The sequence below is a fragment of the Ischnura elegans genome, chromosome 1 (assembly GCF_921293095.1).
Source record: "Ischnura elegans chromosome 1, ioIscEleg1.1, whole genome shotgun sequence".
Taxonomy (NCBI): Eukaryota; Metazoa; Arthropoda; class Insecta; order Odonata; family Coenagrionidae; genus Ischnura; species Ischnura elegans.
The window spans coordinates 123,663,634-123,681,444 of record NC_060246.1 but is presented as its reverse complement, the minus strand read 5'-3'; the positions used below and the strand labels follow the sequence as shown (position 1 = coordinate 123,681,444).

Here is a 17,811-nt window from a genome sequence, read left to right as displayed (position 1 = left end):
TTTCCTGGGGAACAAATAATCTTTTGGAAACAAAATTGAATTCAAAACTGAATTCAGTTTCTAAATTATATTTGCCATCTGTTGTCTGTGAGAATGGGATGGAGAGATTTAAGTTTTTTTAGGTGATAGGCAGCCATACTTTGCAAATGCATTGAATTGCCATGTAATATTTATCCCTATATTTAGTGATGATATTAAAGTAATTTCTCCATCTCCAAATTCTTGTATGAACTTTTAAGGTAGCAAATTTGTGGGTATCATTGGTTGGCAGTATCTCTTGAAGATAAATTAATTTCATTAGTGTTACATGAAAACTTAAGAAACCTTTGCCCTTTTTAGGAATACTTATTTTGAAAGATTAGTTTATATTAACCCTTTTAGTGCGGCGGGCCGATATATCGGCTTTTGCTGCTCGGGCGAAAAGTGCGGCGGGCCGATATATCGGCTTCTACGTAGTCCATTATTTAATTTGCTATAACTTATTACATTTAAATTAAATGTTGTATGTTTTTTGTTCTTATGAAAGTGTACATTCTCTGCTTTACGCAACAAGTTTCAATTATTTTTATCGTCACTTTTAATTACATTTGACAATGCATAAATGATACCATAATTTCAGTTGGTTCTTTCTGAGTCAGGAAGCACCGCCCAATCTAAGGCTTGATTTTGCTGCTCAGTTTTCTTTTCTTTGCGAACATATACCAGAGGGCTTATAACCTGATAGTTCTGCTATGAAATGGATGTGTTTTGGTGAGGTTGTTTTGATTCAGAACTGCTAACTCAGTATATTGTGTTACGTTTCATATGAAAGGATTACTTTGTAATCATTTTGGTATCTCCTTTCATCCTTCCAAGCTAATCATTTAGACTTTGTGGAATGGAGTTGCACTGTCAGCAGTTCTCTATGTGTTAGGGCTTTATTTTTTTCTGCCTTGAGATAGTGAATACATTGTCCATATTTCGCGAGGAAAGCACTTCTCTCTTATGACCAAGGAGGCTCAGTGTGGTTTTTACCTTGTGAGTGTGCGGTTGTCTCGATAGCTATTTCAAGCATACTCATACGTTTTACTTTTGTTTCGGTTACCTGAAATGGCAACTTCAAACAAAAAATTAGACGAAGAACTTGTAAATTACTTGTTATCACTTAGTGACGATGATGATTATACAGAGGAAGAAGACTTGAGCGAACATCTGAATAATGAAGACAATTCTGACTCTGGCGACTCTGATATTGTGACGCAGAAAAAAAGGCCAAGGATAATAGAGGAAAGTGATGAAGATGATGTGACCAGTGATGTGACCGATGTTATTCCACCACCAGAATTCAACGTGGTAAATGAAGGCCGTGACACCTGGAATACTAACGCCTTCGAGTATGCTGAAATGCCAGGTCCCAAGCATGCGCCATCACCAGCAGCTCACCCCAGAGAATACTTCAATTTGTTTTTCACGTCCGTACTATGGAATCTGTTCACAACGGAAACTAACAGGTATGCTGAGCAGTTCCTTGCTGCCCATGATAAATTGTCGCCAAGATCAAGAGTGAGGCAGTGGCGGAATGTGACAGTAACTGAAATGAAAGCATTTATTGCAATTTTACTAGAAATGGGTATAACAAAAAGACCAACCATCTTTTCTTATTGGGTGAGCAATTCTCGTGCCATACCATGGTTCGGAAAAATGATGTCTAGAGATCGTTTTCAATTGCTTCTTAGATTTTTTCATCTCACTGACAATTCCAAACTTGTTTCACCTGGAAATGAAAATTATGACCCTTGTGCTAAATTTCAGCCCATTGTTGACCATGCTAATCGCTTATTTCGCCATTATTATACACCACATGAACATCTTTGCATTGATGAAACTTTAGTTGGTACCAAAAGCCATTCACAGTTACTGCAATATTTACCAAGTAAACATCATCACAAGTGGGGCATAAAATTCTGGATGCTCTGCGATTCGGTAGCGAACTATTGTCTGGCATTCTATTGCTATCGTGGTGCGAAGAATAAAAAAGATAAGAAAGAATTACAGGAACATGGACTGAGTTTTGTGGTTGTGAAAAAGCTGTTGACTCTAGGTAATTATCTTATGAAAGGCTACCATGTTGTTGTGGACAACTTCTTTTCGAGTGTTGACCTGGCTCGTGAATTATATAAAAATCAAACATATTTGACAGGGACATTGCGAAGAAATCGGAAGAATATTCCAATGGAATTGAAGGAAAAGTTTCGCGTTGGGGAAAAGAAATATGTTAGAAGTGACGCGGTTCTTTTATTAGGGCAAAGGGAAAAAAAATCCCAAAAAAATCCTGTTCTGCTGATTTCCACGAAAGCTACAGCAAAAAGCGCAAATACAAGTAAGAAGAGGCATGGTAAAGTGAAAGATATAGTGAGGCCAGAAATAATAAATTTATATAATAGTTACATGGGTGGGATTGATGCATCTGATATGATGGTATATTCATATTTAGATGAAAGGCGTACCGTAAAGTATTGGAAGAAAGTTGTTTTTTCGGTGATTGCTCGTATGGTGCTCAATTCCTACATAATATACAAAGAAAACCATCCCACAAAAACAATGACAAGGCTTCAGTATACTGCAAGCATTATAGAGTCCCTTGAGGTGGAATGGCTTGGGAAGACAGGGAATGACTCATCTCCTAGTACAAGTGGACCTAAGGCTGGACTGCAGCAACTTTCCGGGAGGAAAGAAAAAAATTGTGTTGTTTGTAGTGGAAAAGATGCAAGAAAGAGAAAAAGGTCCCGCACAGTGTGTATAAACTGTAATAAAGGAGTGCATAGCATTTGTATGGTGCAGCATAGATGCTAGATGGAAACAAATACAATAAGGCGAGATTCCCTGATGCTATTCTGCAATACACTGAGATGGGACTACGCAGAGGATGGCAAAAAGTTATGCAATTCGCTAGGTTTTTCTTATTTATTGATGATTTTTTCAAGACTTATTTATAATTGTCTTTAGATTTTTCAAAAAGCAGCTTCATTAGAAAAAGTTTTAAAAAATATATTATTTTTGTGTTTGAAAGTAAAAACAAAATATTGTTAAAAATATTGTTTAACTTTATCACATTGAAATAAAAAGATTTATATTTCAGTGCACGTAAAAACATTTTGTAAATATAGACCAGTTCAACCTCATCTACGTAAAAAAAACCGCATATGGATATGTAATAAAATAGCTTTGAATTGTTTTTTTTTCATAGATGCTACATTTTATTAAAAAACCCTCCGCATTTCTCACCAGTACCAGAGGAATAAGGATAGCACTAAAAGGGTTAAAGGTGTTTATGCTAAGTGTTTTCTCATGACCTCCAATTGCAGGATAGAAGAAGTTCCTCGAGATGAATTGAATCTTGCTGATGATGAAATGCTCATTGCGGTGGGCCATTTTCACAAGGATATCTACAACACTTTTGGAATCCCTTTTCTTCTAAAAATTAAACATGTATGTATTGTTTCTTTTTGTCATTTTTATTGTTTTTACATTTCATTTTAAATATGTAATGTGAAATGTACTGTTATCTTTTTAGGGAGAACCTTTCTCCAAAGTGAAGGATAGGATACAGAAGAAACTGGGTGTACAAGACAAAGAGTTTGAAAAGGTATTGCTTATCAAAAATATATTTAGTGCTTGGTTTTAATTATTACCATCCCAAATACCTACTCTGTTTTATTGTACTCTTACGGGTTTGCAATGTTATATCTACAAGTAGTGTTATGAGCCCTTACATTACCTTTCCCAACTTAAGGCAGTTATTTTCTACTTCAATTACTTCACTTGAGATTGCTTGGTAATAATTAGAGTTACTTGACTTACGTGTTGGTGGTGCTAAAACATGCACAAAGTTGCCCCTAGAGCGTGCTTGTTTTCAAAAGGGGTGGCTTTCTTCAGCACAAAAATGAAATTAAAACAAGCGTATGCTACTAATTATTATTTCAAGACCATTGTTGGTCCACATTGGAACATGGTGTGGTATGAACAGTGTTTCCTAATGCCTCCTCGTGACTGCTTGCTCCTGTGTTTACATTAGGCCCTTATTAGACGAGGTAGCCAGGCGACGTCGCCAGCGACGGTAGCTGGCGACGTCGCTGGCTACCAAACCTAGTAGCCAGTTATGTAGCCAGTTCAGTAGCCAGAATTTTTCCGTTTTCTCTCAGTTTGCTGTGAACTATAGTGGACTGCGTTGTGAGTGGTAACGTTATCTTAATTTTGTGTCGGCCAACTTCTGGCACTTTTTCACGAGCTCTTCATGCTTTTTCTTTTGGTCGTCTTTCTGCGGCTCTTCTTTTTTCTTCTTCTCTCCGCGTATTTCTTCCACTGAATCAGAAGATGTAGGCATTTTCTCAACTGGCGTGGACATACTGAACAACTCACCCACTCACAACAGAACACAACACAACCGTGAGCAGTACCAAGCGAGGTGTACTGACCGAGTAGCCTGGCGACCTCGTGTAATAAGCTCCGTATGCTACAACGCAGCGTCGCCAGTATGGGTAGCCAGTGGCGACCGGAGTGGCGACGGGGCTCGGTAGCCAGTCAGTCGCCAAAGTGTGGCTACGTCGCTGGCTACCCTCGTGTAATAAGGCCCATAAGAATCAATGACCCACGACAAGCTGGGTAGCCAGGTTCGTCGCTGGCGACGTCGCCTGGCTACCTCGTCTAATAAGGGCCTTAGGGTTCTTAATTATGGTCACTAACTCAAGTTCACGAAGAAATTAGAAACTTTCGTTACCATTGTTGTATTATCTTATGACTAGCTAATATTAGCTCTAGCTAATGAAAAAATTTGAATGAGCAACCTGGTCATTGCATGCCAGAAGTGTTGGAGAATTTATTTGTATGTAGATGATGATCCATTTTTGCTTGTTAGGCCATTTGTTTCCTGTTGCTATGGCCAGCAATTACCCTGCCTGATCAACCTCACTGAGCATTTGGATTATTTTTAGAATTCTAAGATGGTCAATAGACCAATGAAAACTTGTGTTCTTGAATATGGCTTACCCATACACTTTCGTTGTGTATCTCGATATATGAAGTGCTCGAAGTACTCTTTGTCAAGTGGAATGTTTCTTTTTAATAGTTCTTTGGTACCTAACCATTTTTTCGAGAATTGTAAAGCTCCATTGATCATCTGTGGAATATATTATTATCTTATAGATGAATTGTGCCAGTAGATTGGAATTTCATTCCAGATTTATTAGAAGAAAATGTACCATCGTAACTGGTTATATCACACGAGCTAACTATGCAGTCATCATACTTGATGTTATAGTATTCATTCCATTTTTCTTAAAGTTTTCGTGGACAACGATACTTTCCCTGATGTAGCTTCATGGAATTGAGATTTTAATGTAGGGAGGTTGTAAGTTGATGCGCTGCTTATCTTAGTGGTGTTTGATTCTTGGCTTATATGCAGGTTCTGAGTGAAGAAATATGGAAAATAGAAGGTTGCAAAGGCTGTTATCACTCATGTTCAGGGAAACGTCATTTCTTTTTTTCCTAAAAATTGGACTTCTATTAGTGAATATTTGCTCATGTAAAGATCAAAAGTAATTGCTGGAAGTTGAACTTTATGGTTCCCATGTTTAATGTGTCAGAATCAGCTTATAGCTGTGGTTTAGCTGTCATGATTAACTCAGAAACACAGAATAGAGTATTTTACATACTTCATTTTAAGGGGAGAGTAGGTTCCTTAATAATTATGCATCTCATAAGAATTGATTTATTTATTTGTGCAACAGCAATTAAGGCTAATTTTTACCAAATTTATCATAAATAAGGGGTAAGTTTAAATTTGCAAAAATCTGACGTTATGAAAGAAAATATAGGTCATATTTGGATTTTGCTCTGAAGGAAATATTATCTTCAAACTATCCTAAATTAAAAACTGATTCTCCTTAAGCTTATTTAGTAGTTTTTGGAAAAAGCTGTTTTTTATAGAGGACAAAATACACCAATTTTCGATTGGCGGAGGAGCCTGATCAGGTAATTGGAAAAAAGGCTGATTGGTCGAGATTTGTGAAAAATTTTAAGGCATTTAATATTCAATTGAAAAGTTATTTGTCGTAAGCTGGGAGGCTGTGATTTATAAACTTTAAGCAAAATTGAATCAATATGACAGTGGTGACAATTGGTGAAATAATTGTGTACATAAAATCAGTATTGTAACCATGTCATTTGCGACTCCAATACTTTAGTGATGTACTTAGGTGTGAGCATTTTGTTGAATGCTTCCTGTTCTGATAATTGAATTTGTTGGAATATTTTATAAATATGCTTTGGTAGCATGTGTCAGTTAATTTCCTCGCTACAAGAGTAATTTATGATGTTTACTTCATTGCATTAATTGCTTCAATTATGTAATTGCAGTTCAAGTTTGCCATTGTGATCATGGGTCAGCCTCAGTTCATTAAAGAGGATTCAGATTACTCAATCAATCTTGCTGACCTCAGACCAAGTGTAAACCAAGGTGAGTGATATTTTTGTTATTTTTGAACATAAAAGTATTGTAATTGGTAGTGGATAAATCATATTTATCACTCTCCTGAAGGAGAAATACAACTATCACTCAAGAGTTGGGAGGCATGGTCCTTCTTCCCTGCTGCTCCAATTAAGGTTTGAAGCCCATTTTTAATAGGAACAGATTTCTATGATGGAATATGTAGAAGTCATTAACTCCTCCTGGATGTGAATTCATCACAGAATTGAGTTATGAAGTTTTTCGTTGCCATCATATCCTCTGAGGTGGCATTTTTGTGTTCATTCCTGGGTAGAACATATTGGAATATAATTTGAAAAGTCATCATGCTGCAGCCATAAGATGTGACAAAATTTATGTTTAGAATTTTCTTGCTAATCGGGAATAGGTGGGATGTCTGACTTGTATGAGTTGTTTCGCAGAATGGACGCAGAGGTGGGGAATAAAAATTGTGGGCCATTCTTTCATTCTGTGATTTATGAAGGTGGTGATTTTTTCATAAGTAGTGCCTTGTTTAGATGTGATTCATTCCATTGCCAGAATCTTTTCTGCCCTGAAAAGCATGATCGAATAAAATGAATAAACTGCATTGGTTTCTTTTTTGTTAAGTATGTATGGGAGAAAATGTGTCGGTTGCTGGATCCATTCTTTTATCATTACCTCTCATTACATACTTGCAATTGCTTATTAAAATGTTGTTATCGGTGGAGTCTCATAAGCTTTTTTTGGAAACTGAGGATTTTGTATGCTTGCATAAAATCAAACTTTAAATTCAAATAACCACGTACTGAAATCCTTTTGAAATTGACACATGCATGTTTCACTCTACTGTACACTCCTTTTTTAGATTCATGAAATGAAATGTCTCAGGGATAGGGAATGGCCAGCCTATAAATTTATGACTTTCATGAATCTGAGGTTAAATTGGGGAGGAGCTCTACTTATTCACACCAATACTGCATATTCTTGGGTGGAATTAACGATTGAATGATTGTTTGTGGTGTTTATGTGGGCCATCAAAACCACATAGATATGGAAATATGAGGAAACTTATGGCATATGCAGATGCCTCGTTTCAAATATAGTAGTATACGTAGTGTTAGCACCTGTTACATCGTTGAGTTGTTTGTATCCAATTGCTTTCATCTTTATTTCATGGTGGCTTAATGAATATTTTTCTTTTTATCAGCATCTTTGATGTGTACTAATTTGACTTATGCATACTCAGTAAAAATGAAATGTTATCAATTGCTACCTTTTAAATTAATTCTTTTTATACTTTATTTCCATAGTTGGGAGTGCCACCCTGAGGCCATGGTTAGGTCTGGAGCATGTTAACAAGGCACCAAAGAGGTCCCGTTATAATTATTTGGAGAAGGCCATCAAAATTTACAATTGAAAATAGCATGTGTGAACATTTCAAGCTGTACAGACATGCTTCGTGCATCTGCCTAACTTCGTTGCAGGGATAGGCTGTTTGCAGACTGACTAAATCAGTGTGATCAAGTGGCAAGGTAGTGGGAATAACTGGAGACAATAGGATGTCTTGTGAGTGATGTGTTTAGTGTCTTTCGCAATGGTGTCAAGCAAGAGAAGATGTTTGAAAGGTTAACTCCCCAAGCCTTGTGATTGTTCTGGAACTACCTAGTGTGCATGTGTGAGTGGATGGTAATATGAGTGTAAAAATTTTAAAAGAAAGTTTTTGCGGGTTGTGCATTTTTGGTCTCCCTTGCCATCATGTATCAGTTGTGTGTATAATTCAAACACCCTGGCATCTAAGTATTTTCCCTTGCCCCATAAAAATGCTATAGGAGAGTCGTAAGTGATGAATGGAAAATATGGTGATAACAATCCAGTGTGATCATTAAGCAGCCAATTCCCTTTTGGTTGCTGTTAATTAGCAAGGAAGTCTATTTATGTGAAAATGATAGTTTGACTGTACTTGATACACAATACTGGTGAACTTGTTGCCTTCCAGTTGTTAATCATCGTACTCTCCCAGTAGCCTGCCTCCAAGGGTCTTATTTTCCTTTGTAAATTTTGTGCCCATAATATTTAAATATTTGGTTGGAAGAGGTTATTTGGATTGATTTACCAACACTTCTTTGGCCTGTTTGTCTCATTTTCCAATGCTTCAAAGCACTTTTCTGATAATAGTATAAGTTGCATTTTTGGCCTGTGCCTATCTTTGCCCAATTTCATCTTGCTCTGAGAGGTGATAGCAGTGGTCAATGAATTTTTGCCCTGATGGAAGGAAATGAGCATATGCTGGTCTGAAGATACTTGTAATTTGGCAGTTTTTCTGGGAAGCTAAATGTAATTGGTTTGAATTGTCAGATAAGTTTTGCTTGGAACCAATATGTAAGATTTTTCCATTTTACTAAGCCTGATGGGATGACTTACACATATGTAGCGGTTAAGATTTTTAAATTGACTGTCAAACTCAATTTTGTATTATAGAGCTAATTTTCCTATTAATTTTTTGCCATTGCATTTGAAACAAAAATTTCTTATCATTCGAATAACATGTGACGATTCCCTGAACTAGAAACAATAAAGTCTATAAGAATGAAACATTTTAGTTCAAAGATCATAGTTGATTGTATTCATCTTCTATGAACAGCTTCTATTGTGTATAACAGTGACTGAGCAAGAAGAAATGTCTTTGAATTGATTCCCATTGGTGTGGGAATAATTTTCTGCATAAACTATAAGTAATAGTCTTAGTCAACAAAACAAAATAAACATCAAATGTATTTATAGCTAGCATCCAATTATTTTGATAGCAATATTTCCCAGAGCTAAATTACCTCACAAGTGCCAGTGTGCTACCGTATCCTATCCATCAGTTTTTAAAGAGTTGCTTCATGACTGTAAATAATATGCACGATGTGTACATAATGTGCTGAGATTGTTACCTCATGGTTTTTTTGATGGAGGTTATTCAATTTATTGGCATTGAAAAATGTCCAAATTAATTTCCATGTATGTCAGATCATTGGTGAATGTTTGAAGTTACTCAAAAGTTATAGATATTGAAGGAATAACCACCCTCTGTTCAGTAGACATTTCAGTGATTAATGTGATTTTTGCTAACTGCCATAAACAGCAATCTAGTTCAGTTTTACTTACTGGTTATTTCACCATTTGAGTAAATTTACATAATGACTTCAACGAATTCATTAAGCAATAGGCATTCTGCTGATAACCTAAGCACTCAGAAGAGTTCAACTTCTGTTTCAAATTTTCTCAACAGCTTGTTCATTTTTATTGCATATAAATGTTGCTCAGATGAAATAAATTGCATGTGGAGAAGACAGAAAAACTCCATAGGAAATTTATTTTTAGTAGTCCTCTGGGGAGCTACTGGATTATTGTACCTACCCATTCAAACTATCAGTTCTTAATGCTGTATTGTTTATAGCAGTGTTTATACTTCATTTAAAAATTGAATTGTCTCATAGAGCCAAAGGTTATGTACAGCAAAAAATTACTGGATTAGCTTACCTTTTCCGCTGTTATGAAAGATAGTTATGTGGAAAAGTATTTGATAGTAATTCCTTTTGTATTGTCTCAGGTAGAAATTACTTACAAAGAGAAGAAATTTTTAATGTCATTATGGGTAACTTTTAACCAAGACACCAGTTTCTCTTTGTGTGTGCTTTTTATAATATACCCTCAAGTTAGGTTTGTGAAAGCCCTTTGCCGTGACAGCTGCTCAGTATGACAGTTTCTTTGGAATCAACTCTAACTTCCTACATTTTTTAGTAATTACACTCAGGATGACTTAACAATTTTTATGTTTTCCAATTTCATGGCAATAATCATTGAATTGAAATAAAATTTTATGCCACCCTTATAGGAAATAATATAAAATTGTTTGCAGCATTATTCTAAATAAATAATGGCAACTTAAAGATCATCATAGTACATGTGTGTCACCTAAATTAATTAGTTCCAAATACATATTTTGGTTTGAAATGGATTTGAAAAAGTAGATAATCTTTGTTAATCATGGAATTAGACATTTTAGCATCTATTTTTACATCGATCCATTTTTTCGTTATTCAAATATTTATGAATAAGTAGGATTAATAGAGTGAAGCGAGAAGAGGGAGAGAGTAGAGAATGACTGTGAGATCAATGGTACTAGGATTGGAAAGGAAGTCAAAAGAGGAAATTCAAAATTAATTTGTAGACTGGAAGTCGGTAGTTGTTGAGATATGTTTAGGAAAGACGAAGTGAAAGTTGGAATACTGTCTGATTCATATTTTAGACTTCTATCTTATCAATAATTCTTATGTATCATTTATACATAGGTCTGCAGTTGCCTAAGCAACTACTAACCCCATTATTTCCCCTCAGGAAAGCAAAAAATTGTGCCTTTGGTAACCACCAAAGTAACCAGCTGGATAATTTTGTGTAATACTTATCAGGATTGAAGAGTCAAATGGTTCTTTTGATAACCACTGATACTTCGTAGTTTTGCCAATTTTTGGCTTATGATTAATTGCTACGGGTTTCATCCCGGGGACAATTTCTTTGGCATAAAGATTAATCATTTTTTCATTATGTACATCTATGGTTCTAATATTTCATTCTACAAAGAAATTACCTCTGGGATTATGATGTCTCATTCTCAGAATGACTTATCAACTTCGTATTTTCCAATAATTTTCTCTTTTGGGCTTGCTCAGTGCCAGAAAATTTTTCCAAAAATTATTAGTTAATCCTTGCATATTGGATCTATAAGGGCCTTGGGCTTTCATTCCTAAGCAAGTCTAGAAATTTCTTATACCATGAAACATACTGCTTTTATGAGTTCCTTTTTGAATTTTCTAAATGAATCTTTTTTACCATTAATTTTCCTAATTTTTTTCCTGAAATTGATTCGGTTTATCATTATTTTCCTATTGATGGCAGTAATCATCATCGAATAAACCTAATGCTTTTTATGTTTTCATTTTCTAAATATTTTATGTAACCTGCCTTACAATCAGTATGGCACCAGCTCCTACTGAGGACTTTACATTGCCCATGGTTTTCTGTAATTTTTGTTTTGTATCATCTCTTGTAATTGAAGTTGTGATGAGTTCTCAAATTGTGAAGTACAAAAGGCATTTCACATTCCTCTGAAAGCATTAGTATTAGGGGGTTAAGGAAATCTCAGTGATTGATATTAACGGCCAACAGGTCTAATGCATGAGCAAATTTAACAATATTTTGAAGCACTTAAGAATATTTACATGTCTCATGCATTAATATGAAGGACGAAAAAGCATTTATTTATTGTTGCAGTAATTTTCTTTGAACAGCTTTGCCATGGAAGCATTCTATAAATTTCTTAGGAATGCTCAAGATAGTACAAGTTTAAAAATTACCTTTTCTTTCATTTGCGCAGTATTAAAATTTCTTGGGATTACTTTTGATTGAATTATTGTTGAAACACTTTTTGTAAACCTATGAATATGTATGTGATTAGCATTTTTGTTTCTTCTAAGTAATACCATAAACGTTGAATTTCTAGCTAAAGCAATATATAAGGCACACACTGAATGATAAAGAAGGAATGAGTAATCAAATAGCCTTGGATGTTCATTTATGAAGCTCCTTTGACACATGATGACTTGCAGAATTTTTTATGAATTTCTCTTGCAAGAGTTCTGTTTATGCTGTTGTAGTGTAGCCAGCATCCAGCTCTGATCATCCGTACTTACAAACCAATAATTTCTCAGATACTGAACAGCTATGAAGGGATGTTATGTTTGAGGCTCTTTCTTACATCTCTACCCCATCTTTAAAAAAAAACATTGATTTTTATAAGAAGACCCCTGAAAATAAAATCTCTTGATGAAGTTCTCTTTCTTACACCATTTGGGTGGCCCTGTCCAAGCTGTATAAGTTCTAGTTGAACATGATAAGTTAAATGTTCATGATATTGAATATTTGATGCCTTGGTAAAGATATTTCTCCTAAATTTCATCTCCTGGCAATCAATGTAGGCCATACATCTAATGCTCTTAATTTTTCTAGGTTTTAAAATTGTTCCATTGAGTAAGGCAGTCCCATGCACGAGTTAAATCCCGGTTGCAGTTGATGAGGGCATGAGTAATTCTATGACTTACTGGACAAAAAAGTTAAAAAAATTCTGAAGACATTTTTATGCTTAGTACTTAAATTTAATTTTGCTCACGGTATATAAATAAAAGAATGAGTATTAGTGGCCTGACTAAATCTAGGATCTTACATTTGCTTCCATTTTTGAGAAATGCAGTCAGTTCTCTTTCCATGGATGCAATCCCTTAGCGGCCACAAACATTCCTGTCCCTCCTGTTTCTTTAACTATAGCTGTTTTTTTGACAACAGGCATACAAATTGCTATGGCCATACTAGGAAACAGGGATCAACTGTGTTGTCTCATCAAAGACAACTTTGGACTTTTGAATTTTTTTTCTCCAAGGTGTTGACTTCTTTTTAAGGATTGATCTTTTTGTGGAATGCCCTCTTCACCTGGACTATTCTGCTGATTACTTTGTTTTCTCCTTCAGTGGTAGCCACTGTGCAGCATCTTCAGGTTTGATATATCCTTTAGATGAGACATATGCCAAAATGTGACTGCATAATCTGATTGTATAAATTTTAGGAAAAAAAGTAGTGGGAGTACAAAGTTATAAACATGAATATAAATCACAGCATGCATTTTTCTAAAGGGAATTTTGCAATCAAGAGTCTTCTCTTGGATTGATGGCCTTCATGATACAAGGAGCAAAAATTATAAGGTACTCTGCTCACTCCTATTGTTGTTCTTGCCTCTTCTTAGCTGGATCAGGATTTAATTGAGGTTGTTTGTTTATCACATGAACTTTTCATTTTTCTTATGCCATCGCCTTATGTATTGTAGAGCACTCTTCTTTCAGAATTCTAATAATTGAAATCAACCCATGCTACCAAAAGCCTTCTCCATGTAAATACTGTTTCTCTGAGTAAATATGTATAGCTTCTCTTGTCAGGGGTGCAGGTAGGAATTAAGGGTAGGGGGGGTTTTAGGCACAACTAATACAGGGTGGGGCAGAATGGACTCCCTAGTTTCAGACAATTACCGTAGAGCGTGCAGGTGTGTTAGCGGGGTGAGAGTAGTGTCATTAGGTGGGGGAAGCGATGCCATTTTCAGTAATTGCAATGAAGTGGTCAGGTGAGCATCGAGGCTTTGTCATAGAAACGTTCTTTATAATCAATAAGAGTGTGCTGGCAATGCAGAGGGCTTTTCGGAGGCAGTTTGGTTTGGCTCGTCATAACAAGGTTACTGATGCAAAACCATTAGGAAATGGATCACTATTGTGCAGGCGACAGGATCTGCACTTCCTAGAAAACCAGCAGGGCGACCTAAAAGTGTGAGGACACCTGAAAACATCGTGGCAGTGAGAGCGTCCATTGAGCAGTCTCCATCGCGCTCTGCGCTGGAACATGCTGCTGCCTTTGGAATATCGTCCAGAACACTAAGGCAAATTTTACACACTGACCTTTACTTACACCCGTACAAGATGATTGTCGTTCAAGAATTGAGTCCACAAGACAGGGTGAAACGTACGGATGCTTGCAATGCAATTTTAACCTCTGTGCAACCCGACGCTCATCTGTGGTCTAGCGATGAAGCGCATTTTCACCTCTCCGGCACAATTAATAAGCAAAATTTTTGGTACTGGGCGACTGAAATTCCTCATGAACTTCACCAAAGACCTCTTCATAGCCCGAAAGTGACATTTTGGTGTGCCGTGTCCTCCATAGGCATTATTGGGCCTTACTATTTTGAATCTCGAGGTTTAACTATTACTGTTACCTCTGAGCGTTATTGTGAAATGCTGGAGAACTTTTTTCAACCTAAAATGGAAGAGTATTGTCAGCAATATGACACACAAGCCTTTTGGTTTCAACAGGACGGTGCCATGGCTCATACCGCCCTTCGTTCACGCCAAATTCTGCAAAGACAGTTTCGCCTGATCTCCTCACGAGGCGATGTTCCGTGGCCCCCTCGCTCCCTGCATGTGAGTCCATGCGATTTTTTTCTTTGGGGATATCTCAAAGCTGAGGTTTACAAAGTTCGACCAAGGACCATGGAAGCTCTTGAGGAGGCAATTACAGATGTCATCGTTGGAATATCAGAAGATATGCTGAGAAGAGATTTCGAAAACTTTTTTGAACGACTCAATATGTGCATCGCTCGCCAAGGTCGTCACCTGGATGAACAAATTTTCAAATCCAAATAAAAATAAAATGGCATTGAATATAGTTTTGGAAAATATAAACATTTTAAAACTATATTTGTTTGTTTTTTCACAATTCACCAGTCAAATCAGGGAGTCCATTCTGCCCCACCCTGTACTTACGGGTGTGGGGGTGTTGCATACCCACCAGGGTAAGCAGGCCTTGCGGGGGTCCTCCTCCAGAAAAATTGGAGAATAATGGTTCCAAATGGCGAGTTTTACGACTTTCTGGGGGATATTTGATAAATTCTAACACTATTCTATGAGTAATACTGATCGAAACGAGTAAAATGTATTAAACTTAAAAATTTCTCTGAGCTCTGGGGGGGGTTTTATCCCCCAAAACTCTCCCCTTGCTGCGCCACTGTCTCTTGTTCCCTACTTTTTTCTGGAATCCAAATTGGCCTTCATCCAGGAAATTCCATACTCTTCATTTTATTGTTCTATCTATGATACATGTCATTATCTTTTAGTGTGAGCTGTCAGGTCTTAAAATTTCCAGTTTTTCTCTCTTCTTTCACACAATAAGAAGTTTTTTAATGCCTTCTGACACTTTTCGAGCGTCATCTTGACCTCAATTGCCATTTATAGAGATCATGGGCTTGTTATCCAGAAGTGCCCACATCGGTGGGCTACTTCATTCCTGGTGTATTTAGATTTTATTCTCCACCTTCAGGTTCCTCCAATCTTCTTTAGTCCAGAGTAAATATCTTTTTCACTGCTAACATTCCCACCCTAAAAATTATTGTCACACTTATTACGTACTCTTTGGGCATACCCTACCTATAGTTTCTATTTTACCACCAGGATATTTTATCAATACCACCTCAGAATACAGTAACTTGTTCTCCACGACTTCTTACATAATGAATAACCTTGCTTATTTCCCTGATATCCTCCATGCCATCCATTAGTGCAACAACATTTTTTAACAAGACCATAGTGGCACGTGTAGCCCACCAGGGACCAAAGTTATGATACGTGAGCCCTCTTTACTGCCAAATCTCAAAAATCCATGTGCGCACACCTTCTCATCTGGGCCTATTTGTCCCATTATACATGAGCATATTTTTACCAGCCATAGGTCAACCGTAAATATACTCGCTACGCCATAATCGAATTAAATTTACCATGCTTGGCGGGTCAAATTTCGACATTCATTTGTTTATTTTAACTTCTTAAATTATCCGCTGCCGATTGTACGCGTTAGTTTCGCTTTGTTTTGGTCGCATCGCAGAGTTTTTAATCAGGGTTTGTTTGTATTCTGCAACCCAATAGAGGGATGGATATTGATTGAATGTGAGGGGCTTCGTCAACTCCGTTGAATTTTGTGTGCTGCATGGATGTATAGTATTATTTTTCCCCTCTTTCTGGCCAAGTGATACTTTTTTCCAAGTTTTTATTTGAATAACAATTCATTTTTCGCCACTTGTTGAGTTTTGTAAACGGTATTAGTGATACCTGGGTCGGCTGGTGGGCTGCACAATATCGTGTTTTGTTACTTCCACCGCCGATTGTGTAAAATGAATATCCAAGCCCAGCAACAGCAACCAGGTACGCCTCAACAGCAAGGGCAACCGCCGCAGCAACAAATGCCTCAGCAGCAAGAGAGGCTAGATAACATTTCCAAAGTTAAATCATTGATGCCTGCTCTGAAAGAGTCTTTGATGGTAACTGTGTTACATATTTATCTTTTGGCAATGCAGTGTTCGTGGATACTTCAATCATTTGATCATTTTTTTCATGTAGGCTGTGTTCAAGACAGCAGCGCAAACGTTTCATCAAAACAGTCTTGTTGACATTGGATCATTGTGAGTGAATGCGAGATACTCGAGTTCAACACGTTCCGCAATTTTAGTGCTCATTTCAATTCTTATTTTTACAGAAAAGGCGTGGATGTGCCACTTCCTAGGTTTGATAAAAACATCGAAGAATTTTATTCTATTTGTGACCAGATTGAGCTTCATTTGGTAATTATCTTAAAATAAACTAAGCCACTTTCTTCTCCTGTTTTTTAATGACAAGTTTAAGATTTTAAGTCATTGTCGTTCAAAGTGAGTGATCAGTTCTCAATCAATCATGTTGCAATCGAGGATGGTTTCATGTTTTTTTCCCGTTTAACCCTATAATGTAACCATTCACTGCTGGTAATCATGAATATATTTGCGGACCTCTCCGTTCTATGATTCAGACACGTTAAGGTGACTCAAATGAATCATTTTTCAGAAAACCTCTATCGCATGCGTTTCCCAAGGCGGAAGCAGTCAAAGATATCTTCCTCTTCCTGTGGCACTCACTCGGACCGAAGCATCTCCGTCGGTTGTCAATCCAACTCCGGCATCTCCTCAGGTGGCTGCTGCCGGAACCAATCAAGGAGGAGATCCATCTGGAGGTGGAGCATCTGTGCTTACTTATTCCCAATTTCTTGCCACTGTCAGGGCTCAGGTATCCTATGCTAGGGAAATTCATCATGAGTTGGTGGCAGCTGCCCAAAATGTGGCATCTGGTGATTGATACTTTTGAATTCAACATTGGACCTTAATTTTTAATGTGGGTGCCCTCTGGGAAAAGACATTAGGTATTGGACAATGAGCATGATATTATCCAGTAAATACAAGGCCCATTTTGTGCAAAAAAATGGGTATTGTTCTATTTGGTGAAGTGGCATTCCCATACCACTCCATAGTTTAAAAATTATGATATTAGAAACATTCAAACTCCAAGTGTAATAGTTTTTTTGCTTTCAATCATCAAAAACAAATCAATTTTTGATTTTTATCATGGAATATTGTTATTAATCTTCTTGTGTCATAGAAATTCTCCCAACGCTGTATTTTGCTTTTGCCTTCCGATTGAACAACAAAAGGTCATGGCCTATTGTTGGAAGTTCCCAAGCCCATCCCAATGTTCAGTTATGTCAATTATACTGAAGATTGCTTCTTGATGTCTCACTGGATGTAAAACTAATAATTAAGGGAATAACATTCACTGTGATAAGTAATATTTCTCAGAATTCTATGCTCACAATCAAATATACTGTCACTATAG

The 17,811-nt window shown here is 36.7% G+C and overlaps 2 protein-coding genes across 2 annotated transcripts in view; both read left to right on the top strand.

Annotated features, from left to right (window-relative positions):
- LOC124169204 (ubiquitin carboxyl-terminal hydrolase 7) overlaps window positions 1–9,827 on the top strand; it is a 39,582-nt gene extending 29,755 nt beyond the window's left edge. The window contains exons 21-24 of the mRNA XM_046547724.1: window positions 3,345–3,468; window positions 3,554–3,625; window positions 6,394–6,493; window positions 7,795–9,827. Of these exons, the coding sequence (XP_046403680.1) occupies window positions 3,345–3,468; window positions 3,554–3,625; window positions 6,394–6,493; window positions 7,795–7,901 (403 nt within the window). The 3' untranslated portion in view covers window positions 7,902–9,827. The remainder of the gene's footprint in view (window positions 1–3,344; window positions 3,469–3,553; window positions 3,626–6,393; window positions 6,494–7,794) is intronic.
- Window positions 9,828–15,972: 6,145 nt separating this feature from the next.
- LOC124169194 (mediator of RNA polymerase II transcription subunit 29) lies at window positions 15,973–17,811 on the top strand. The gene is made up of 4 exons (XM_046547713.1): window positions 15,973–16,433; window positions 16,513–16,574; window positions 16,649–16,733; window positions 16,990–17,811. The coding sequence occupies exons 1-4, from the start codon at window positions 16,287–16,289 to the stop codon at window positions 17,275–17,277; spliced, it is 582 nt and encodes a 193-aa protein (XP_046403669.1). The 5' UTR covers window positions 15,973–16,286; the 3' UTR covers window positions 17,278–17,811.

Coding starts and splice junctions, on each gene's coding strand:
- LOC124169194 (XM_046547713.1), top strand. CDS start 16,287: ATGAATATCCAAGCCCAGCAACAGCAACCAGGTACGCCTCAACAGCAA. Junction 16,434..16,512: donor CTCTGAAAGAGTCTTTGATG/GTAACTGTGTTA, acceptor TTTTTCATGTAG/GCTGTGTTCAAGACAGCAGC. Junction 16,575..16,648: donor CTTGTTGACATTGGATCATT/GTGAGTGAATGC, acceptor TTATTTTTACAG/AAAAGGCGTGGATGTGCCAC.